The following is a 24,900-nucleotide window of genomic DNA, read 5'->3' as shown; positions in this document are numbered from 1 at the left end:
AACAAGAAAGAAACTAACAAATGACTAGATTTAATGTGTTCTAAGGTCCTTGTCTCATTCATGAGGGTCACGATATTGATTTATGTAACAATTTGTTAAGCAAGAGCGTTTATTTAAACTTTAAGCAAAAGCAGTGAAAGGATAAAAATATGAATGCCAAATCAGAGGGGAGGGGGAGAAAGGAAATAAAGAAAACCATCCTTTCAAGGGAAGGCAAAAAAGAGGGGAAGATAGAATAAAAAATAAATTTTAAAAAAAGGCGCAGTAAATCAAAAGTGCAAATAAGCTGTTAGAAATTAATACAAATAAATCAGTAGTCACAAGAAATGTGAACAAAGATATCTCAATACTTAAAAACCCTATTAGCCCAGATTTAGGGAAAATAACTTCTGGAGAGCATGTTGTTCTGTCCTTCACAGCATACAGAGGAACTTCTAAAATACAAACTGTTTATGAACTATATCGTATTGAGCACAGAGTACGTTGGCAAACATTGGATCTGACGTAATTCAATTTGCTTCAGCCCATTCCAAGCTCGGAAGTTAGTGGAGAATGAATTGTATATAAAGCCAAGAACTGGCTCCAGTATTTTCTAGCCTTGTAACCTCGGACAAGCATCTTCTGTTCTCACTGGTGAAACTGAGGGAAACTCTTATGTGAACCACTCCACCGGATATTCGTGACACAGGTTGGAAAGAACATGGTAAAGTTCTCTACAGAAACCTAAGTTATGCAGAGTCTCGACTACAATCTAGTTGCTCACTGCTAAGGGCTAAGGAGTCCCGGTTTTATCAGCAATTAAAAACCAGCCCGGCCATGACAGGTTACCCTAGAACCAGTTTTAAGTCAGATGCCTCTTTTAACTCTTTGTATCAAAAATCAGCAGAAATTTGCAGTACACGACTCCAGTTTGCTGCTTCTGGGTCGTTCATTTTCTTCACTGACTAACCCATCCACAGAGCATGCCGATCGGCCGGTAGGGACGACAAGGGCCCAATTCATCCCGCACGTGGACCGCTTCCCCACAGAACGGGTCCTACCACTGAGGGGCCCCGAGGCGGGGGAGGTAAGGGTCCCCTCCCTCGCAAACCCTTGTTTTCCTCCTGCCAAGTCTACGAGTTTCAGGCTGCGAGAAAAATCCTCAAAGACGCTGAAAACTTGATGATCTGGTTTACCCTCAAGTGTGAGCCCCAGTACATCCTAAATTCTGTTAGACTTTCTTCCTTCCTTTCGTTGGCTGAGTTCCTCTGAGAGTTCATCCAGACGGACCTGTTCGGCAGCTTTCCTCCCGCACAGGCTGAGGCAGCCTGCACCTCTACCTCTACACACAGGTTTTATTACAAATAAATCAAATCTGCCTTCAAATTGCATCAGTGAGCACACTTCCCACTGCCGGTTCTTGCAGCGGGACCCTTTTGGCAGCGGGATTGGCCTTTCTCGAAGGAACTGAGCGTGGAAGAATCTCAAAGAGTTCAGATACTGAGTTAACGTAGGTATCTCAAAATTCAGATCCTATCTCACTCTTATCCAAATCTCTTTCATCTGCAAAATTGGCTAGAACTACCACCAGATACCTTATTTAAGGATTTGATGGTCCAGGAACCCTTGAGTTAAAAAGATGAAAGAAAAAATACTTAGCTATTTCAACTTCAAAAAAGTTCACTTTTAGGAGTTAGGGTTATGTTTCTGCAAAGTTCAAATACATCTTTGTAAGCACACAAGTTGCAGCTATAAGTACAGTGAACTAACCACTTACAAATATTTCCTAGAACCACAGTGTATATAAAACCACACACACACACACACACACATGCACACACACACACACTTTTTCTTTTTCTTTGCTTTTAATCAAATTTGCAACTTGTCTAGAAATCCCAAATTCTTATCAGACTTTTAAGGAAAGTCTACTTTTTAGAAAACTTAAGCTTTATGTTTCTGTAAAAAGAAACCTATTTAAATTGGTTAGTTATGGGACATAATCTTTAAGAGTGTTTTAAAATTTATTATAATAGCAATAGCAGAAATGTAACTCCCCTTAATTCATATATGGATTTATACATTAGCGCTAATAGTCACAGGTTGAATTCCCTTACGGAGCTCCTTTAGAGCTTAGAAACCAGATTTTTCTTCTTTAGAGTTAAACTTGAAAATCAACACTGAGGTACCAGAACAGAAACATAGTCACCTCGAGGGACGAACCAGTAAGAAGTCACTGTATCTTCAAAGAGGGATTAATACATCCGAGGACGTTTCCAGAGAGCACCCTCCTTAGACGGCTTGCTTCTCAAACACAGGAGACATACGCTGGTGAGGCTCACGAGTTACCAATCCACTTGACGGCTGTGACCCTTCCTACAAACTAGTCAGCTGGCATCATGGTTTCGACAGTTCTGGGTCCCTGAAGGGACAGAGTTCCTGAGGCTGCTGGGCTGAGGGTCAGACTCTTGGGTCTGGCGAACCTACCGTGTGGCCCAGCCTTGGCTACCAGCTGCTTTCTCCGGGAGCACGTTGCACAGCCTGGAGCAGGAAGGCTGGTTGCAGACAGTCCCCAAACTTCCTCCAGCGTCTTCGTGGGGAGGCCATGGGCCCACAGACCTGTGATTCCACCTCCTCTTCACAGTTGATGGTTAGAACATCTGTGGCTTCTGTCTTCACCTTGACCACTTTGGACTGTGCCATCAGCTGAGTTATGTCCCCCCAAATTCATATGTGGAAGCCATAGCCCCCAGTGTGATGGTGGCTGAGATGGGACCCTCGAGAGATAATTAGTCTAGATGAGGTCACGAGGATGGGATCTCATGATGGGATTAGTGCCCTTATAAGAAGGGACATCAGAGAGCTTGTGGTCCCTCTCCACCATGTGAGGACACAGCAGGAAGTCGGCAGACTACAAGCTGGGAGAGGGCTCCACCCAGAACCCCACCAGGCCAGTGCCCCGATCTAGGACTTCAGCTTACGGAACGGTGAGAACTCCTGTCGTTCAAGCCACCCGTTCGCAAGTATTTTGTTACGGCAGTCTAAGCAGACCAGGACAGACCGTGATATCCTTAGGGTCCCAGCAGGTATAAACTTCAGCCAGATGTGTGGTCTCCCAGCAAGACCCTCACCCACGTCCCCACATGTGAAAGGTCTCCCGACTGTGCCCTTCACATAGATCATGGAGCGTGCTGCTTCTGCCCAGCTCAGCCCCTTCCTCCCGGGCGCCTTCCAGGCGTCGCCACTGCTCCCCTCCCTAGTTTACACCTCTGAATACTTAGCCCTTCCAACTGGTCCTATCCTCCAGACCACTGCCTGGTTCAGCCTAACCTTCCTACCCGAGAACACTGCAGAGGCATCACCCTGGATGCCCAAGGTGGGGCATGAGGAATTTATGGACAGGTCACCTATAGCCCACTGACCCAGAGAAGATGAAAGGGAGATGTATTGCCCAAGGCTTTAAGAATGGGACAGAGTGAATAATGCCATAGAGAGAAGAGATACATGACAAGGGACAGGGATGCCAGCCAGATACAGCCATGCGTTGGCGGCTCCCTCCGGCCAGAAATTCCAACAGTACCTCCTGCAGAGAGCTTTCCAGGGTACCCAAATCTAGCATTGCCATCCTCTAGCTCCTTCTCCACCTCTGTCCATTGTCAGAGGCTGCTCATATGACATTGTCTTTTTCTATCTGTAGTTTCCTCTGGGATATCAGGGCCCTGGGCCTGTGCCTGGTTCATCCTCCTAGCTCAGATAAGTGAAATGTCTAGAATACAGTAGTGGGTTATTAAAATTCTATTTAATTGAATGGAATCCATTTCTAAGCATCACATCCCTGTGAGACTCTTCCACTCTTTCCTCTAGACTCTCTTCCCCACCATTCTCCATAGGACACTCTCCTCTGAACATCTCCGACCTGCCCTCCTCCTGGGAGTTGCTCAGAGAGGGAGAGTCAATTCATCTTCTCTTTTCTCAGCTTCATGAAACTAGTGGCTTAACTATGCCACCCAGGGGGTTCCCTGTAAAGCTACTATTGGGCTCATCTTCTGTGCTCTAATTTTCCTTAAGTTTCATCATGTAGGTAAGGTGTTCTCCACCTGGATTGAATTTCTAAGGTTTACGGCTCTAGAGCATCACTTTTCCGGTCCCCAAATGGTTAGGCCACTGCACGCTCCCATTAGCCACTGTCCTCTAGGAAAGATTCTTCTAAAGCATGATTTAAAATCTGTTCTTTGATGAGTCGTCACTTGCTTTGTCTTTCCCCTGCTCATAATCGTTTACTGCACTCTGAATGTCTGCCGAAGGCAGAATTATAACAGAATTTATACATTATACATTTACATGCACTTTCACCGTGCAGTCGAGGACCAGGGCTATCAGGGCGGCGATGTCTCCGCAGTTTCTAACACAGTGTACAGAACAGGCGGAGGTGATACACCAAACTCATCCGACCAGATCCAGGCAAATTCAGCCCTCAGGTAACCACACACACCTCTCCTCTGCCAGTGTCTGCAAAACGTTCCAGAGCCTGGCTTGAAAATGCTTAAATGTTCAAGGTGGATGCTTTCAGGACAGAATTAGTCCACTCAGTGCCACAGACGTCTTCAAGATCTTCTGTGATGTAATCGATACGTCACAATATGAAAAGAAACCCAAGCCTCATCCATAAAGCACAGGGAGGGATGGGCTCCTAAGTTCTTTAAGCGGTGGTGTTAGTTTCCTACTGTTGCTGTAACAAATTACCTCAACTATAGCGGCTTAAAACAACACACATCTATTATCTTATAATTCTGTAGGTGAAAAGTCAGCACAGGTCTCCCTGGGCCAGATCCCAGCTGATGGCAGGGCTGCATTCCTTTCTGGAGGCTCCAAGGGAGAGAATCTGTTTTCTTGCCTTTTCCAGCTTTTAGATGCTGCCCACATTCTTTGGCTCGTGGCCCCTTCCTCCACCTTCAAAGCCTGCGGTGCTGCATCACTGTGTCTGTCTTCATGGTCACATCACCCTGACTCTCCTGTCTGGCCTCCTTTTCCACTTAGAAGAACCCTTGTGATTACACTGGGCTACCAGGATAATCTGGGATAATCTCCCCATTTTAAAGTCAGTTGATTAGTAACTTTAAGTCCGCCCTTTCCCACGTCATATAACAGAGTCGCAGGCTCTGGGGATTATGGCAGGGACATCTCTGGGGGCCGTTATCCTGCTAACCAGTGGTGACCTACTTATCACAAGGGTGTGGTAGCGTCACTGCCCAACAGCGTCGGAGCCAAGTGGCAGGTGCTGTTGTGGCGCGATGGGGAAGAAGGTACTGGATCCCGATTTTGCCTTTGCACTTGCTCCTTGTGTGACCTTGGCCGAGCTACTGCTCTTCGCACTTTCTGTTACTTAGGATTCCCAAGGTTGCAGGTGCAAGTACTTTATTTTGGACGTGATTCCAGGAAGCACCATGAAAGCGGGACATTGTTCAGGGAGGAAGGGTCAAAGGGGCAGTGCTGTGAGCAGGCTGCCACGCGGGCTCAGTCTCACCTTGGACCTGGGAAAGGCCGTGTGGGTCATCCCACTGGTGGTAAGGAGGCCCTTGATTCCCTGAGCCTCCCCTTGGTGATGGAGGGCCGCTCCCCCTGCACTAACGCCCAGCCTTCTGTCCTGCCTGCGTGGCCAAGCCTGCTCTCACGGATGGAGGACACCTCTCATGGCCGAGAGAGACACAGGGAGCTGTCCCTGATGGGCAGGTGACTCTGGGTGGGTTGGGGGGCCCACTGGTAGCAGCTGTCACATTCTCTGAGCCTCAGTTTCCTCACCTGTAATTGGAGGATGATAACGATCTTACTTACATCCACGTCGTCGGCATGAGGGTTAAACAGGGCAATCCTCCTAAGTTAATTAGCATGTGTCTGGCACCCAAGAACCTAAGTCGTGTTTATAATTCTACTGACCTCGTGGTTGTGCAGCTCAAGACAAAGCACTGCGTCCTTCATCACTTGGACTCCATTTCCTCACCTGTGACCTGAGGGAGTTTAGACATTCATGCCACCAAGACCTATTGAGGGTTAGGAGCAGCTGAGAAGCTGAGGGGACAAGGGAGTAAAGCGGACAGCATTCCTGTCCGTGTGGCCCTCCCTAGTCTGCTAGGGAGATGGCAGCCAGATGGTCTCACAAACAACGGGAGATTGCAGCTGTGGTGCGTACCAAGAACGAGGGTACCCGGTGTCATCAGGGCATGTGAGTCTTGATGGCCAGGAGCATCAGGAATGCTTCTACAAGCAGTTCAAGTTTGCCAGAGAGCTGGGCAGAGAGGGGAGTCTATGAGGACACGTGGAGAAGGAAGGAGAGCTCTCTGGGCAGTGGCAACAGCGTGTGCAAAGGCCCTGGGGCAGGAGGGAGCCCGGAAGTCAAGACACTGCACCAAGGGAAGGTTGTGTGATGAGCAAAGAGCAAGGAGTGGGGGGGCAGTGGGCAAGGCTGGGCGTCTCCAGGCCGTGAGGGTCAAGTTTAGTCTTTATCCCATGAAGCTGGACCAGTGTTTTCAAAGGTCCCTTCCGGCTCCGAACTGTAGTGGGGAACACACATCTGAACATGTACCTACAGTGCACGAGAAGGGAGGTGTCTCTGGGCCTGCCTTGCTTCATTTGGTGTTTAACCTGACGTCATATCATTTCGTATCTTCTCTGAAGCCCTGGGAACTACCTGCTGTCAATCAATCCATCAACTCTTTAAAAGATACAAGGAAGCAAGAAGCAGAGTCCCCTCATGTCTCACCTTTAGGTCATCATTTGATGGGCAGCAACTCACATGTGGACATTCACAGCATCATCACTGGTTTGAGGAGACCCTGGGCCTGGAGGGAGGGCAGTCTCAGGGTCCCTGACTGTCCTCGGACATGTGCTGCCTCACTCCTGACCCAGTGCTATGACCTGGGTGCCACCTGCTGTGTTCTTCAGGCAGGTCCCTTGTCTTTGCCCCAGTTCAATTCAACTCCAGTCCACAGCCTTTTACTGAGAGTCTACTGTTGTCGTGACCCCCAGACCAACCACAAGGACCTAGTAATCTGTGTGTTTAACAAGCATCCCAGGAGATCTTTAGCAGAGAAGTTTCGGAAGCACTGAACTCCACACCCACATTTCCATGTTTGAGCTACATGTCTTTTATAAAACTCCCCTCATCCCATCTAGAGCAGGCTGGGGACCACAGACCTCAGGCCAGGCCACAGTTTCCCAGCTGTCACTGGCACAAGCCTGTCGCAGGAGTGAACGGGCCCTGCTCTGGGACCAACGGTGCATCTTGGAACATAGATTCTGCAAGTTGTACTCAAAACTGTTTAGCTTTAGATTCTAGCCATTGTTGGTTAGCTGTAAAAAAGTGATGAAAGAGAATAGTTAAAACAGGTTTGTCAGGCCATGAATATTTTACTTGCTGGGCTCAGCGAGCTGCGGGCAGACACTTGCCCTAATAAGTATTGATTACATTCTGGTCTGAGATCAGGAGGCATGATTGAAGGTTTAGAGATTGAGGAATCCTGTGCTCCACATGAGACAGAAATGATTCGGGTGCCAGAGGGTACGCTCAGTTTATTTTACAACCCATGGGTAAGCAGGGCTGCCACAGAAGTCAGAAGCAAAAGTTCTGTGTTGATCAATTTGCCCCAAGGTGGAGAGTCTGACATAATGGGTCTCCATGATTGCACAGAGCATGGAATGTTAGAGCTGGAAGATTCCTTGAGCTGACGTAGTCTAGCTTTATCCTAGGACATGCGCCATTCTCTGATACCCGACTTATACAACCATCCGTTCGTGAACACTTCCGCTCGTCGGGTGTTTATTTCCGTGCGGGACAACAGAGGCTCTGAATTCCGATTAGACCTTTCAGTCCAGGGGTCTCTGTGAGTCTCCCTCTCCCCAGAAACCATCTCACGGAGTCACTGCTGTGCCCACCTTAGTGGCCCAGCCTGTGAAAATGGTCCCATTGGCCCCTCATAGGATATAAACCCAGGAGATTTCGTGACTAGCAAGGAAGTCATGGGTCCGGCAGAAAATATTCCATCTTCTAGTTCTCCTTTTGGTTTGGGTTTCACAAGAATACAGTTTTGAGGAAGAAACCCGGTGGGGGCAGCACACACACAGCACCACGATCGTCTGAGCCTCACGGCGCGGCCCCGCTTGGGGCTGGGAGGCGGCTCTCCAGGCAACCGCCTTGACAGGCACAGGGGATTAGATGGGCCAAACCAGGCCTCCCATGCTGGGCCAGGTGCTACCTACCTGTGGCCGCTGAGGTCATCCGGGGCCTCTCTGAAGGGTAGCGCAGCTTCACCTCAGCCTCCACACGTGGCCAAGGCAGGGAGAGACGGAGATGACAAGTCTGTAGTAACGGAGGCCCCCGCTCATGGCCTTTTCCTGGACAGAACCCAGGACCAGCCGCCATACTCTGGAACGCAGTTCAGATGGACAGGAGATGAGTTATTTTGAAAACTGGCTCTCACAGAGATTTTCTAGTGCTCTCACAGAAAGAAAATAGATCATTGCACCTTTTATGTAAAAAATAACAACAACGACAATAAACACCATTAAAAAACGCTCCTCGGGCTTCTTAGAAGGAACAGCGTGTGCCCAGGAGACCCTAGAAGCTCGGCGCACAGCCCCGGGCAGGCAGCCTCACCCAAGCCCTGTGCAATGGGTCTTGAGGGCAGAAGCAGGGGCGGTGTTCCCACCGTGGTCTGTGCGCGCACCTAAGCTTCGTGAACCATCAGAAGCCAGGAGGGCCGTGGTCGGCAGACAGTCCCTGCGCAGACACTCAGACGGCTCTGAGGAACGGAAACGTGACTTCTCGTCCCGCTTGGAAGAATGTAGAGGGGTTTTGGGTTCGTCGACCTGGGGCAGGTTCCTGTAGGCCCTCCCCTACCATAGCATCTGGAGACACTTCCCTGCTGATGGGCAGGTTTGGGGGAAGGGTAGTGTTATTACTTCCCAAGGACACCGAAGCCCAGGGCCAGCTACGTAATCTGCAGGACCCAGAGCCAAGTGAAAAGGTGAGGCTCTCGTTCAAAAGTATTAAGAATTTCAAGGCAGTGACCAAATGGAACATTAAACCAGCATGCAGCCGGTATCAGTTTCATCCGGCTGATGTAACCAATGACCACAAACGAAGTGGCCGAAAACATCAGAAATCGCTCCTCTCACAACCCCGGAGGCCAGAGTCTGGAGTCTGAGATCAAAGCGTCAGCAGGGTTGGTCTCTTCCCCACGCTCTGGGGAAGAGTCTGGTCCGTGCTTCCCTCCTGGTTTCTGGTGTTGGCTGGCAGTCCTGGGCTTTCCCTGGCTTGTGGCTGCATCACGCCAATCTCTACCTCCATCTTCACACGGCCTTGCTTTCTGTGTGTCTCTGCATCTCCAATTCCCCTCCCCTGTGTCTTATGAGGACATCAGTCACTGGATTTTAGGCCCACCTTGAATCCAGGATGGTCTCATCTCATGACCTTTAACTTAATCACCTCTGCAAAAACTCTGTTTCTATATAAGATCACATTCTTAGGTCCTGGGGGTTAGGATATAAATCCTTGGGGACACTATTCGATCCACTGTTGGACCCTTCTAAGCACGAGGGCTGTGTGGCTACAGGGGTTATCCGCCCATGAAGCAGGGTCGGCCTCGATCCCTGGACCAAAGAGTGGGGACGGGGGTTAGGGGAGAGGTTTCCAGCCCAAGCCTTCAGTAGAATCAATTTCCTCCTCACAGCCCCAGCCCGAGCCCCTCCTGGCCACTGGGGCCTGGCCGCCGTGGGCGTGGCACGGGGTTACCTGGCTCTCAGTGGGTCTGATAAACCAGGCCGGTGCAGGCTCACACGCCACCAGGGAGAGAGGCTCGCTGTCTTCCAGAGGCTGCTCTTCTCTTAGGACAGAGATCACTTGCTGGTTTGTTTTCTACATGTGGGCCCCTCTGTTATTAAGGAGCTAAGCCGCCCTGGCCCTGGGAGCCCCAGTCTTGAAAGGACCCCAAGGGTCTGCAGGCTGGGCCCCTCTCCCATCCAGACCCCCTTTGCTCTCAGTTCCCTCTGCCTCCCCCCCACCCCCGCCCCACATCTGGCCACTTGGACCTAACCTGAAACCATGACTGGCCTCGTTTAACCCCTTCATCCCTGAGCCCTGGGGTAGGCCTGGCCCGCTCTACCCAGTTCCAGGGGAAGCAGTGTCAAGCTTGCCACAGACTCAGCACTGCCCTCCTTCCCGAAGATTCTGGTGCTTCCCCTGCAGCCCCCCACCTGCCAACTGGTGTGTGTGGCTGCACACCCCAGACCTCCCTGTAAATCTGCTCTCACCCAGACTGACCCTCAGCTGGGCTGCTCTGGTCTCCACGTGCTGCTTGATACCGTTAAAATACTTCCATGCCAAAAGCCACTGGCCAAAGCCCCCTATTCCCTCCACTGTTCTGCGGCCCCCCAGACCTCCCTGGGACCCAGCAAATGCATGGGTAACTTCTGGCACAGCAAGGGCTCCAAACCCGTGCCCCTCGGCACAGACGGCTTCTGCTGCGATTGGTCAATGCCTGGGCTGGGTGGAGTAATCTTTGTGACCCCAAAGATGGTCACACCCTAATCCCCAGAACGTGTGAATATGTCACCCTCCGTGGCAACATAGTGTCCTGGAGATGAGTCTACACTATCCAGGTGGGCCCAATTTAGTCATGAACAGGAAGGTCAGAGCTAGAGAAGGAGAGGTGATGGCAGAAGCAGAGGTCAGTGATTCGAGGAAGAAGCCACAAGCCGAGGCGTGCAGGGGTCCTCTGGAAGCTAGAAAGGGCAGAGCACAGTCGACAGGGAAGTCCACCATAGAAGCCCAACTTCCGGAGCCTCTGGAAGGAATGCAGTCCTGCCGACACCTTGATTTCAGCCCAGCAAGACCGATTTGGGGACAAAGGACCTCCAGAGCCATTAGATAATGAGTTTGTGCTGTCTGAAGCCAATACATTTGTGGTCACAGCAGCACTTGGAAATTAATGTAATGCCCACAGCATCCCAGCTGTGCAATATGTAAGCACCACCCTGGTGCTCATCCAGTGCATTTCCAAACAGGCTGTCCCGCGAGCATGTGGAGCCTGTGCCTGGGAGACGGTGGCCGGCACTGGCCACAGCAGAACTGTGGTGGGTGACAGGCAACTGCACGCGGGCTCAAGGCCCTGGGCAAAGCCACGCGGCCCCTCCAAGCCTGGGTGCCTCTTCTGTCCAGGCGATGGGAACACCTACCTGTGCCGTGTATTTTTCCAGAACCTCCCCCCACTTCTTGCACCAGTGGCTCCACTTTCCTTGGGTGGACACATGTCCTAGATGGGCCACCCTACCGGCCACAGGGAATGGCCCAGGACTGAGCGCCAAATGCAAGTAGGACAATTAAGAGTCTTTCTCCAGAATTTTCTCTTGGTGGACCGTTGGAGAAACCTCATCATGGAAACCGAAGTTGTTTTTTTTGTGTGTGAAGAACTTTCCATGTAGAAGAGAAGGAAGTGAGTGTGTAGAGGGAGCAGAGATGGGGTGTGTGCCGATGGTGACCCGCTCTTGTTTTCTGGTCCCCAGGTCCCTGCGGATGCCCTAGTTTCTGGGGTTCTCCTCCAGTGCTCTGAGCAACCCCACATACTTCCTACCATCCCCATTTGAACTTGACCTACTTTGTCTCTTGTAACAGAGAGACCTGACTCATATACCACCTCCAGACCTGCTTCCAAGATGAAACCAAATAAAAGTACAAAGTGTTTAGCGAGTTCCCGACATAGTAAGGCCTCCATAAATGGCGGCTGTTGTTACTACCCCAGACTTCCCTGCACCCTGAGGCGGGCGTGGCGTCGGCAGACTTCAGAGGGTCCTCAGCGTCTGTTCCTCTTCTTTTGCCTCCGTGAGGCCAGGCTCTGGAGTTTGCTGGCATCCACGCTGCCTTCGTGGCCCGTCCTGCAGCCAACCCCAAGCCATGGGCAGAAACTTCCTGCTCACACGACGGTTCTCCCTGCCCTCACCAGCCCCCGTCTTCATGCGACGTGCACCCTTTGGCTGTTCCCAGCCACGTGGCCACTAGGATAGCAGCTGATGCTTCCGTGACCAAGCAAGGGGCCCTATACCTCACCTCCAGCAGTTCCCCTCTGCCCTGTACCCACCACTGTGAGGGCTGGATGAGAGAAATCATCACCAGCACAGCAGGAGGCTCAGATGGCCAGAAATCCACAGCTGCACAGGACACAGGTATTTATGGACTAGGAGGGGGAACTGGGAAGGGCCCTGCCCAATATTCAAATATTAGAAGAGCATCAGATTCAGTAGAGAGCACGCGGTCTCCCGCTCCACACATGTGCTCCTTCTGTCAGTAAAATCCATCAGACGCCTCAGTGGCGTCTTGTAGCTTTACGTAGAATTCTGTTAGCAGAACTCACAATGATAGCACGAAGCCCATTCCTTTCCAATTTCCATGAGTAACAGAGCCAGCACCCCAAGGCATACAGAGTATGGGCTCCCTTTGCCTCCTGCACTTCGGGGTTTAGTTACATTGGGCAAAAAGCTTCTTAACAAAAGTCTCATGTGTTTGACAGTCCCAAGGGTCAGGGCAGCCTGCCTTGCTTTCTTCCACTCGGGGAATACATTCTCTGCCTTTCTTTCATATATGGGTGCTCTGTACTGAGCTCCTATAAGCGCAAACAGACAGACCAAATAAAACTAAGACACAAACAAAAACTGAGAGGAAGTCTGCCATCTCAGCAGTGTACAGGGCAGAGCACACATCAAGACAGGTGATGCCCTGCTCACGGGTGGGCAGCTGCACTGGCCTTACTGAGTCGGTGTAACTTGAATGGGAGATGGTTTCATAGAACGGGTATGAGCCACCCAAAGTCCCCCCGGCTTGAGGTCAATCAATATTTCAATAATCCCTTTGAGGGTATGCTTCCTCTCACTGCCTTCTATATTAAATGGTGACCCTCTGAAAGATGTGTCCACCCAGGAGCTGTGCCTGTGAACTTATTTGGAACAAGGGTCTTTCAGATGTAATTAAGGATCTTGAGATGAGGTCATCCCGATTAGGGGGGAACCCTAAATGCAACGACAAGTGTCCCGATAAGGGAAGAGAAAGGGAGAAGACACACAGAGGAGAAGGCCAGATGAAGACGGAGGTAGAGATTGCAGTGACGCGCCTACAAGCCCGAGGGCGCCAAGGGTGGCTGGCAGCCTCCAGAACCTGGAAGAGAGGCATGGAACAGATTCTCCTCAGACCTCCTGGAAGGAACCAACCTTGACAACACCTTGATTTCAGACTTCTGGCCTCCAGAACGGTGGGAGGATAAGTTCCTATTGCTTTAAACCCCCCAGATTGCGGCCCCTGGTTACAGCAGCCCCAGGAGCCCAATACACCTCCCAAGACAGGTGACTGCCTGCTGACCCCCAGCAAGTGCTTTAATCTCAGTCTCATTTTGCAGTGCGGGTATAATTATATACACCTGCCAGGGACACTGAAATTTTAAATAAACTTGATGTTGACCTCGGAGAGGCACTGCCCTTGATGTCAAAAGATTAGGAGGACCTGGGAGGACCTGTGGGCAGATGCACGCTGTGATGAAGAGTCAGAAAGACAAGGGGACTGAACAAGACCCCTGAGAGCAAAGTCCTGAACTCCAGAGGGAACTGTGCGTGTGCGGGCTCACTGTCACCAACTTTCCAGATAAGCGGCTGCTTGTCACGTGGTGTCGGTCCTTGTGGAGGGGAAGGGACGGTGCACGGCGCTCATAAGAGCCAGCTTCGGTCAGTCAGCAAATCAACGCTGAAACCTCAGTGGCCTGACACGACACAGGTTTCCGTCTAGCTCATGTCACGGTCGGTGCCAGCCGAGAAGCACGACTCTCCCGGAAGAAGTGACTCTGCTCTTTCTCCGGGCTGTTCCCATCTTTCGCTTCCGTTATCTTGGAATCAGAGGGAAGCAACATCACGGAGAAGGGACGGCCCCTCAAAACTGCCCCACTTTTCCTTCAAGTCACACTGGGGAGCACCGGGGCCGGGTCCCCCCTCAATCCAAGCACAGGAGCATACAGGGAGCACGGAGGCTCTGCCCCGGTAGAGATGCCAGGAAGCAGGAGGGGTCGTGCAGAAGGGAGCAGGTACGAGCTGCCAGCTGCTCCTGCGACGTTGCGTCACCTGCTGCCACGCAGGTATCCGTGAGCTGGTCAACTGTCTTCACATTCTGGGAATTATACGGATCCTCTTGGACGCCAGGAAGGTCATGGCTACTGAGGGGCATCCTGGAAATGCAACAGATTGTACTCCAGCTGCACATAAGTCTCACGAATACCTGGGGCCACACTAGCAACCAGCCGGTATGGCTGTGCCCCTACCCGTACCACGTGCTGGCAGAGCCCAGGTGATATTCACTTCATGTGGCAGACCGGTGCATTTTCTGTGATGTAACAGGCCCCTGGGTAAGTGGTGTGTACACATGTTTGAGAGGCGCTGCTTTGGGGAGCCCTTGTGCTGTCCTTCCGAGCTGCCGTGATGGGGACACTCCACCAATTACGAGCTCGTTGATTTCACAGATATTTTAGAACATCTACCACGTGCGGAGCCCCGGCTCCAGGCTCTGCAGGGCTGCCTCGGGGTAGGCACATGGGTTCTGAAGTCAGCCTGCCCAGATTCAAATCTCATTCTGCTGTGTGGCTGTGACCCTGGCCATACACCCAGTATCTCCAGCCAGTTTCCACATCTGTGAAACGAGGGTGATGACAAAAATAGTCCCGATCTCATTATGTTTATTGTGAAATGCAAATAGGACATTGGCCCACTGTATTTAGTTCAGGGCTTGGCCCTCTGTAAGTGGTCACTAACTGTTACTGTGGTTGTCTATCTATCCACTTGTCTGTCTGTCTGTCTACTGAAGGCAGGCAGCAGTACAGAGAGGATGAACAGACCTACCTCATGGTCCTTCAGGGAGGATTAATGGAAATGACTCTGTAGAGTGCTTAATTCATTGTCTAGCATAAAACAAACATCCCATGAATGGTAGCAATTAATATTATGCTAATCATTTCTTTTGAATGAATGCTGGTTAAAGGGCTTAACATTTGATGGCCGTTCTCAGCTGCTTGCTCTGAATTACATTCAAGGTGTGCTGCACTCTCCTGGCTGGAATGTCCTTGGCTCCATGGTGGTATTTATTAAACCCGGAGCTGAGTGGAGCTGGCCATCCTTCCATTCCCCCAGCCAGGGCCAATTCAGGCAGGTTTCAATCCGCATGTGATCTGTTGGCACAGAGGTGGTGGAGCAGTTTCTGTAACACAGCAGCTCTTGTGGAGTACCCTAGATATTTTGTACCATCAAGGGCTGGTTATGGTGTCTGATGGATCTTATCAGTTGAGGATTTGTAGCTGCAGGTAGTTGAAACCTCAAGTAACAGGTGATGTGTTTGTCTACATACCACAAGTCCTGAGGTTGGGCAGTCCCAGGGTTGGTTATTTCAGCAGTTCAATGACATCATCTAAGACTCAGGTTCCTTGCCTATTTCCCTTCTCCCACACATCTTCAGTGTGTGGGCTGGCTCTCCTCATGGTGTCAAGATGGCTGCAGCCACTCCAGGCATCACATCTTTATTCGCTGAAATTCAGAGGAAGCAAAGGAGAGCTACACAGTGCCTGTGTCTAGCTTTAAAACCTAAGGAAAAATTCCTAAAGTCCATCCACTTAATCCTCTCCAAAAAGACTTTTCCTCTAGTCTCATTGGTCAGAATCATGTCACATGACCCTTCCTAAGCCCGTCACTGGCCAGAAGAATGAATTAAATTCATGGTTCAGGCCAATCTCCCCTTAAACTTGGTACAGGGTCACTTTCCCTGAGCACATAGCCATGAGGCAGAGGATGTCTCCCAAGCAAAATTGAGGTCTGCCAGCAAGAAAGAAGACAGAGGCATGGGGGCTTCCCTGGTGGCGCAGTGGTTAAGAATCCGCCTGCCGATGCAGGGGACATGGGTTCGATCCCTGGTCCAGGAAGATCCCACATGCCGCAGAGCAACTAAGTCCGTGCGCCACAACTATTGAAGCCCATGAGCCTAGAGCCCGTGCTCCACAACAGGAGAAGCCACCACACTGAGAAGCTGGCGCACCGCAACGAAGAGTAGCCCCCGCTCGCCACAACTAGAGAAGGCCCTCATGCAGCAACAAAGACCCAAAAATAAATAAAGTAAAAAAAAAAAAAAAAAAAAGGCATGGGTGTGCATGGGTTACCCACAGTGTCGCCTTCAGAAGACTTTACCTTAAAGCAAACGCTTCAACCTCTGATCTCATCATCCCGGCTACTCAAACAGATGCCGGAAGAGCAGAATTAAGACTTAGAGTGAGTTTCAGGAAGAAGCGGTCATTATCAATACCTCTGCAGGAAATTCCAATTTTATGGGAGAAACCTGAATCCAAGACAGATCACACATCTGCCTTTAGGGTCCTGGGGGTCCACACTAGGATTCACATTCGTCCCAGGATTTCTAGTCAGTTGAGGTGTCTCCTGGGAGGAGCCCCACGCATGAGACTAGAGGGCTGAGACACCCAAGAGAGGCTCATGGAAACAGTCAGTGTCAGACAAGAAGCAGGAGTCTAGGACGGGCCTGGGCCGGCCACTCAGATAGTCCCCAGCCTCTCAGACATCTGAGTCCCTTACACGTGCGAGGAGACCCTCCCTAAGGAAGCGTGCACTGAAATGTCTGTTGGAAACTGAGACTGGGGCGACACAAGTAGGGTCAGCAGCGCTGCGGACCAGCGGTTCTGGCTGCCATGCTGATTCTCACTGCCGGAAGGTCTATGAAACACACAAGAGGTCGGGGCAGGAAAGAAGGAAGTGGGGGAAGCAGCGGTCATGAGCACAGGGACCTCCCCCCAGGGAATCTCAGAAAGAGTTGGAGAAGGAGACTGATGGAGAAACGGACGTCTTCAAATTATGTGAATCAGGACACAGAGTAACAGGTTCTTATTTCTAGTTTTGCTCCAAGGCTCATGTGGCATGAAAAATGTGACCACGGTTGGAGCAATGACTTTGGTTTCACGTTGGAGTCAAACACCTCACTTGATAGTTTAGCCCTCATGCACCAGCTAGAATATCAGGCTTCTGAGAACAAGAACCATGTTATAAATCTCCCCGAGTGCCCCGGAGTGGAGTGTCCTCAGTACGACGGAGGTCACAACTGTTGGTAGATATTGTTTTAACAGCATTCTTTACATGGTGAATGTGGCATCACAGTGCCCTTCAAATTATACAGCAACGCAACAGTTCATCTCTGGATCCACACGTATACCTACGGAATACGCTGTTCCAATTGTCGTTACTTACCGTGATGACTTTTCAATTATACCTTGAAATTATTTTAGCTTTTATGAGACGTGGGCATTGAGAGTAATTGCACAGGGAGTTAGCATTTCAGGAAATGAATATAATCGGAGTATAGCCAGTAGAATGATGACAATTCTGCCAACAGCAGATGTAAGGAGGCTTATGGTCCCCAACAGTCACTTGATAAAAGCTTACACTAAAGGCTCTATGCCCTGAATCTCCCAGGGAGAGATGTTTTCCTTCCTGAAGTCTCCTTTGGTTGACTCTGTGAGGTGGAAGTTCTCTTATCAGTGGTAAAGAAGAGGGTGTCCGTGATACCGGGCTTGTCCAGAACGGCACGAGCAGAACACCCCTGGGAGCCAGGGCAGCGGCGCAGAGAGAAGGGGAACACACGTTTACAAGTGTCTCAACTCGCCTTGCAGGTTGGACAGTGCTTTCTATTACCTCATGTTATCTTTAGAATCACCCTGAGGGACGGGCAGGGCAGGCATCCTCGGCGCACAGGGTAGCGGCGGCAGGGGTGGGGATCTAGGCTGAGAGGTTAGCTGACTCAGATCCCAATGCGGGAACACTGATACCCGCCACCCCCAGGGTCCGTCCCCTGCGTTATATAAATGCCCCTCCCTGCGTAAGGCAATGGCCCTCAACACAGTTTCTCCCCCAACACAGTTTCTTGAAAGGAATACCAGAAAGAAAATTCTTCGAGGATGGAAACTGGCATAGGAGGGATAGTGTTTTTCTAGACGCTGGGCTGTGTTCTCTGAGAAGGGAAGGCAAGGTGCGGGCATTGGGGCCAGGCCTGTCAGTGTGAGTTCTGGGGAGGAGGTGGGAAGTGGTGGTCCCCCTGTCAGGAGGGTGCAGGCAGGTGATGCTGCGGCCGGTGACACCAGCCTCCACCCTCTTCTCCCCGGATGCAGAGTCCCAGCTTTCTTCTGCTCCACGCGCAGCAGGCCGGGGAGCCTTCGAGCGCTCAGCCTCGGGGTCTCAGGGACCCGTGGGCTTCAATCTGGGCTCCACCCTAAACAGCCAGTGACCTCGGAGGAGGGTGTCTAATCTTCATTCACCTCAGTTTCTTCATCTACAAGTGCAGATATCGGTGATTAATTTATTTGATGCATGAATTGATCTCTTGGGGCTCTTGGGAGCAAAAAAGATCACGTAGATAAAACACTGAGCATGGGGATGGTGCCCAGCCCACATGAAGTGCTCAATAAGGATTAGCAGTGGCTATTACCATGATTACACAGGACTAACGGGAATAGAAACAGAGCTGTCCTTAACATTACTATGTGAGAGCCATTTTAATTCATAAACGCAAAAGAGATGCTTGTCTTCTCAAACCCATGCTATAGATGGGTTAAAAAATGACTTGTTTTGGTTATTTCTTTCATGCCGTGCTGTCACACAATGAAAGTAACTCAGCATAGAAGTTCAGATCATTCAAAGAAACACCCAAGCCATGTTCTGAAAACTTAGGTGGGGTTAAACCACACAGCTCTTTCATTCTCACTTCTAATCTTGGGGAAGAAGCCACATGCCAGTTTCTCAGATACCCTCAGTTTGCAGTTTCCTCTTAGAGACTGAAGTTGCCCCACCCTGAAGTTCAGAAACCATGCAAAACAAATGTATAAAGTGCTCCATTGTCTTGCGCAAATTCTATTTTAAAAAAGGTTTCAGCTGAACCAGGAGAACCAGAAGGAGAAGGCCGTTTTCCAGATAAGACACAAATTTGAGAAGAGAACAGAAATGCCTTCAGTTTGTCTCCTGGCAGGCCAAGGCCAGATTGTGGGCATCAGATGTGCACATGGCCGCAGAGGAGGAAAGGGGAGAGGTTAGGTGGACAGGCTGAGAGCTGGGAAATCAAAGGGGATCAAGTTCTGGGGTGTTCTTACCTTTTTGATCATTTCAGGCCTTTTATCTTCTGCTTTTTGCACACAATTTGTCCTTCCTTACTACCGTACAAATGTGACATCAAAATAGCCTATGATGTTGGTACAGAATTGTTCCAAGAGCACAGGCCCTGGAGACAAATGTAAAGGCACGAAAACAGTAACTCGAGACACCTACTGTCTATCGCAAACACTTACAAATGAAGAACCAAAACTTTGGGGGGAAGTTCAAATTGGGGAAAATAAGGCAGTTGCTTAGGACTAAAATCAGCCTTCTCAGTTGTTAGGCGTCAGTGCATTTGTACCTACTTTCCTGGAAAACATAAGATGAACAATATCATCTAAGTACCAAGTATTACCTGGCTCCTTGGGGATTCCTTCCTTAAATTAAGGTTGCACCAAAAAAAAAAAAAAAAAGAGGGTTCCAATTTTTGCTTCTTTTGATTTCTAATATTTCTACTCCTATAAGCAGTTTTTAGGTTTCGGTATTTAGAAATGGCATCTGTGCCCTTTTGATGTCACTTGGCTCCTAAACTTCAGCTTCTGTTGCAAAGTGAACAATAAAGTCAAGCCTTGCTCGGGTGCTTTACAAGCACTTCACGTGCACTATTGTGTTTCATCCTCCCAACAATCATTATGAGCCCATTTTACAGATGGGGAAATCGAGGTCCAGGGGCTGAGGAGCTTCAGCGAACTCATGGGGCCGTGAGCATGACTCAGACTTTGAAACTGGCTTTTTGGCTCCAGAGTTAAGACCCAGCCAATCAATGAGTTTCGTTGCTTAATGTCTGCTAAGGGCCTCCATGAGTTACACTTTGAACCAGTCAGAGGGTCTACCGATTCTGGCCCAATCACTTTTTCTTTAGAAAGTGGACCTTTTCCCGCTGGTATGTACAGAGCAGGACGGTCTCACCATACCTACTGTTTAAGAGGATTCAGGTCTTGGAGTCTCTCTGATGGGTTCGAGAGTGATGGACTCAGCCCAGATACCAAGAGAGCAGTCAAGATGCTGAGCAGCGTGGTGACTACTCTGCGCTTACAGTACCACACAGATGTTTCCAATTTCACATAATCAGATCATATATTTGAAGCGACTAACAATCACGACCTTCTTTAATAACTGAGAGGCTTGGCGCTGGCTGGGCATTAAGGCCATTTTCCTCAAGGATTTGTGAGGACCCCTGACAGGTATCATAAGGGGGACAGGCACACAGATTCCTGCATCCGAGCCTCTCAGTTAAACCAAAAAAGCAGAGATGATTCATCCAGCCCTGGACCCCATCAGACAGCAGAGACCATCTTGCGATCCATCCCTCCACTCAGGCCTAGAAACAAAGAGAGGCAACTTGAAAAAACATCCACAGACAATTTCCCCAAACGTTTGATTGTATAAATAATTTATTTCTGTTCACAGGATCATATATGCATATAAAAGGGAATGGGAACCCAAAGAGGAAGATGATCAGGACAGAGAATTACAGCAGTAGAAACGGAAACAAACCAGGAGACATAGTCCCAACACCATGACAGAGATTTTGTGAAGAGAATCGTTCGGAAACAAAACTGGCCTCCCTGTGTCTGTGAGAAAACATTTCAAAAGCTCGTGTGGGGAGGCCAACTTCCTCTATATGTGGAGCCCATTCATTCTCCCAAGAGCAGGAGGCATAATAAATCAGCGGCTGCGTTGGAGGGGACTCTCCGGGTGACCGCTCCAAGGTGATTTAGCCTGTGTTTCCTCCATTTGGTCAGAGACGAAATGGGCTATTATTTGGGCAAACACTACAGAAATCAACTGAGACTCAACTATTGGTTGCTACACCACAGAGCTCTACTGCACAATTACTAACAGTTGACTGCACCCTTAAGTACTGATAATGCAAAAAACAAAGTCATTTCGCATCATTGGTAAAGCATGAGAGGATCTGAACAGTGATCTTGAACCAAAGTATTGTCAGCACGAGAAGGTTACAGTATTTGGCATCTGCAATGTCACAAAATAAATATATTATTCTCTCAATAGTGTGGAACTACCAAAATGTCAAAGTGCTTAAGAAATTGTTGCATGTGAAGAAAATAAAGAAAGATGGATTTTTTTTTTTAATAATTCTATACAGAATCTTCAGATGATGGGACCAGCCCATTTAGAAATCAGTGACTATGCTGTCGATATGTAAACTGAAATCTTGCAGGCTTTTCAACACTGCTCAGCTATATTTTCTCTATTGAGTTTCTACAAAAAGACCAGCATTGGAGGGGTACCAAATACACGGACAAAAGAGAAAAGGAAGATGGGCTGCTAGGTTTCTTCTTTTAAAATATTTCATAGGAGAATTGGGTTTCAAGCAGGAAGCCGGGACTTCTACCTCTGGTTCTTAAATTAACTTTCTGAGTGCAGTGGAAAATAGGCATGGATTTATAACTTGAATACCTCACATGCTCACACACATGATCATACTCAATATCTAAAGGCCTCCTTCGCAAAGAAATTTATCATAGTGGGGGGAAAAAAACATAATTCCACCTGTAAACACGGATTCAAAGAGGAAATCAAAATCACACAGGAAGCGTTAAGTTTCTTGTTTGATACTGTGTTTCAGGGTAAATGACAGCTTCTGCACACCAAGACCCAGTCCTGATTATAAAGGATTTTTTAAATTACATTATTAAAAATAGGTATGTCTTCTTCTTTCACTTTATCTGTTTCCAAAGCCTCTTTCAAGTAAACGTGAGGAGCCTGAGGACAGGTGACCATTACGTCACAGGCTTTCCTTTATCTCAAGCACTCACTGTGTCTGCATTTGCTCTGCAACCAGTTTCCACAAGAAGGAATTAGGAAGGCCCTCCTTGTGCTTTTCCCTCGCCTTTAAATCCATGCCATGAGGTCGGCTTTTGCAACAAGGTGGGCTTTTATTTGTTGGTGCATGACATCAAATACTCTAGCGAGACATTTGTAATGAAAATACTGAAACCAGATAGGCCACAATGAACCAATTAGAAATCTGAACATGTCACCACTTGCAGTGTAAAGGGATCTAAAAGGGCAAAGCAAAGTCTTTTTTTCCTAAACTGAGTTATTTCTAAGGTGAGTATTCATTCGTAGCAGATTTTAAAAAAAAAAAAAAGATGTCTGAAAACCATAACCCATCATCAAGCGGTTAGGATGACAAGAGACACCCCTTGCCAAAACCCGCCTGTCATTCAGCACACATCTGCAGCTGGTGTGCTCACACAGGCCAAACAGTAGGCTAAGAGAATTTAAGATTCCACACATATGGGGCTAGAAATGTATGCCGATTACACAGTGCAGAGGGAGGTCCCTGCATCTACACACACACCGCATCCAGCATTGATGTCGAGAGCCTTACCCTTTAAACACCTTTAACTATTCTGCAAACAGAAAATGCATCATTGGCCACCACCTCCAACAGTTTTTTGTTTTTGTTTTGTTTTTTTCTAATTTTTTTTTTATTGGTCTCTTTGTGTGATAATGACCTACACATGGACAGAGTCCAAACCATCTGGAAGATGTCTGATTCCAGGCTGAAAAGCAGTTCTCAACATAACTGGTCTTCTGAAGCTACCACAAAGCACCAGGAAAGGGGCATTCTTCGCGGGCATTCCCCAGAGGAGGCCAGCGCAGCGCCCCGTGCCTTCCGGCTGCCCTACTGTTCCAGGCAGTCCTCTGATGGCCCAAACCAGCACCTCGTTTGGGCCCAGGGCAGGACAGATGAATCTTCACAGGGGCCTGCCCTGTGACATAAAATTGTCCAGCTTTCACAGCTCAAGGAGAGGCTGTCCCCCCCAGCACCTCCCACTGCCACCATGCCCCCAGACGGGTACTCCCGGGGTTCTGGGAACCGCATACCTCAGGAAATTCACAGGTGCGATCCCCAGTGCGGGCAGGGAAGCCTGAACTTCTGGCCCTGATGGAGTAGGAAGAAATCGCTTTTGTCTCTGACATCTGAGCCTTCCAACCTGGGCCAGGAGGGCATACGGCGGGACCTGCACGTCCACTCCCCAGTGGGGCCCCCAACCCTTCAGCAGCTCTGGCGTTCAGACAAAAGGTCCCCTGAGCTAGGGGTGACGGCAGGTCGAGCTCAGGTTGGCAAGTCTGCCTACATACCCAGGTCGAGTCACTAGTCCTGCATTCCGCTTTAAAAAGTCGAAGCGTCGCTTTGGTTCGCTGTCTTTGTTCGCGGGCGCGGGTTCTCGATCGGCCATCCAGCCTTTCATTCATTCATTCCTGACTCGCTCGCTCGTCCCCCACCGACTCGGAACGCTGCCGCGCGCATTACCGCTTCTTCTTCTGCTTGAGGGACTTCCTGCGTTTCAGGATCATCTCATAGAGCTTGTCCATGCCCTCGGTGAGGCCCTCGCCGATGATGGCGCACGCCGGCTGGACGTGGTAGGTGGTGGCCGGGATGAGCTCGTGCAGCGCCAGCTGCTTCTCGATCTCGGCCACGGGCAGCGACTTGGGCAGGTCCTGCTTGTTGGCGATGACGAGCAGCGGCGTGCCCTGGTTCTCGGCGAACTTGGTCACCTTGTGCAGCTCCGTCTTGGCCTCCTCCAGCCGGTCCACGTCCACCGAGTCCACCACGTAGATGATGCCGTCCGTGCAGCGGCTGTAGGACTTCCACAGCGGCCGCAGCTTCTCCTGGCCGCCCACGTCCCAGAAGTGGCAGCTGATGCCCTTGGCCGTGCCGTTGCTCAGCTTGATCTTCTCCGTGTTGAAGCCGATGGTGGGCACCGTGTTCACGAACTCGTTGAACTTGAGCCGGTAGAGCACCGTGGTCTTGCCGGCCGAGTCCAAACCCAGCATGACGATGTGCAGGGACTGGAAGGCCGAGATGTTGGAAGAGATGTTGCCCATGGCTCCTCGCTGCGGCGCCGGCCACTGCGGCTGCGGCGGGAGGGCGCCGCCCCCCGAGCAGTTACGGGCCCGACGCGGTTGGGCGCACCTGGGCCCCGCCTGCCGCCCTCGGCCGCCGGCACCGGCCGAGCCTCTGCGTCCCCGGGGCGCACGGCTCGGCGCGCTCAGACGCCGCGGCCCCCGCGCCCGCGCCGGCCAGGCATCGCTTCTCTCGGCGGGCTTTTGTCTCCCGTGAAGCCGCCTCCGCTGCCGCGGCGCGAGATGCTCGCGCCCGGCGCCCTCCCCCGGCCCCGGCTCGCTCTGCGCCTTTTCGGGCCGCGCCCCCGCGCTCCCGCCGCTGCCCGGGCTCTCCGCGGCTGACGGCTTGGGGCTCCGGGTGCCAGGCCCTCGCCTCTGCCTGGGCGGTGCCGCCGCGGGGCTGCTCCCGCTCCCGGGGTGCGCCTCGGAGGCGCAGGCGGGGCGTGGGCTTCCCCGGCTGTTGCTGCCGGCGCGGCCGCCTCGCTGTCCCCGCCGTCCCCTCGCCGCCGCCGCCGCCGCCGCCGCCGCCGCCAGCCTGCAGCGGCGGGAGGGCGCCCGGCTCCGCCCCTCGCGGGCCCCGCCCCGCCCCAATGGCCCCGCCCCTCCCGCGGCCCTGGGTGGGGCGTGGACCTCCCCTCGCGGCCGGCCGCTTTCGCGCCCTTCGGAGCTTTCGAAATCGCTGCCGGCGTCCCCTCCCGCGCAGCGCCCAGACAATGGGCCCCGGAGCAGGCTCTTCCTCCTCGGCCCACTGACGCATCTTGTAAAAATAGCTCCCGGCTCCCGGAACTCCCCGCCCCCCCCCCCCCCGATCCCAGGCCAGCGGGACTG

General features: G+C 50.9%; 1 protein-coding gene across 1 annotated transcript; it reads right to left on the bottom strand.

The window, feature by feature from the left end:
- Positions 1-20,560: 20,560 nt before the first annotated feature.
- ARL4C (ARF like GTPase 4C) lies at positions 20,561-24,571 on the bottom strand. The gene has a single exon (XM_030866333.2). The coding sequence runs from the start codon at positions 24,052-24,054 to the stop codon at positions 23,476-23,478; it is 579 nt and encodes a 192-aa protein (XP_030722193.1). The 5' UTR covers positions 24,055-24,571; the 3' UTR covers positions 20,561-23,475.
- Positions 24,572-24,900: the final 329 nt, after the last annotated feature.

The sequence above is a fragment of the Globicephala melas genome, chromosome 7 (genome assembly GCF_963455315.2).
Source record: "Globicephala melas chromosome 7, mGloMel1.2, whole genome shotgun sequence".
Classification (NCBI taxonomy): domain Eukaryota; kingdom Metazoa; phylum Chordata; class Mammalia; order Artiodactyla; family Delphinidae; genus Globicephala; species Globicephala melas.
Note: the sequence above shows the minus strand (reverse complement) of the source record. Positions and strands in the feature narration are given on the sequence as shown.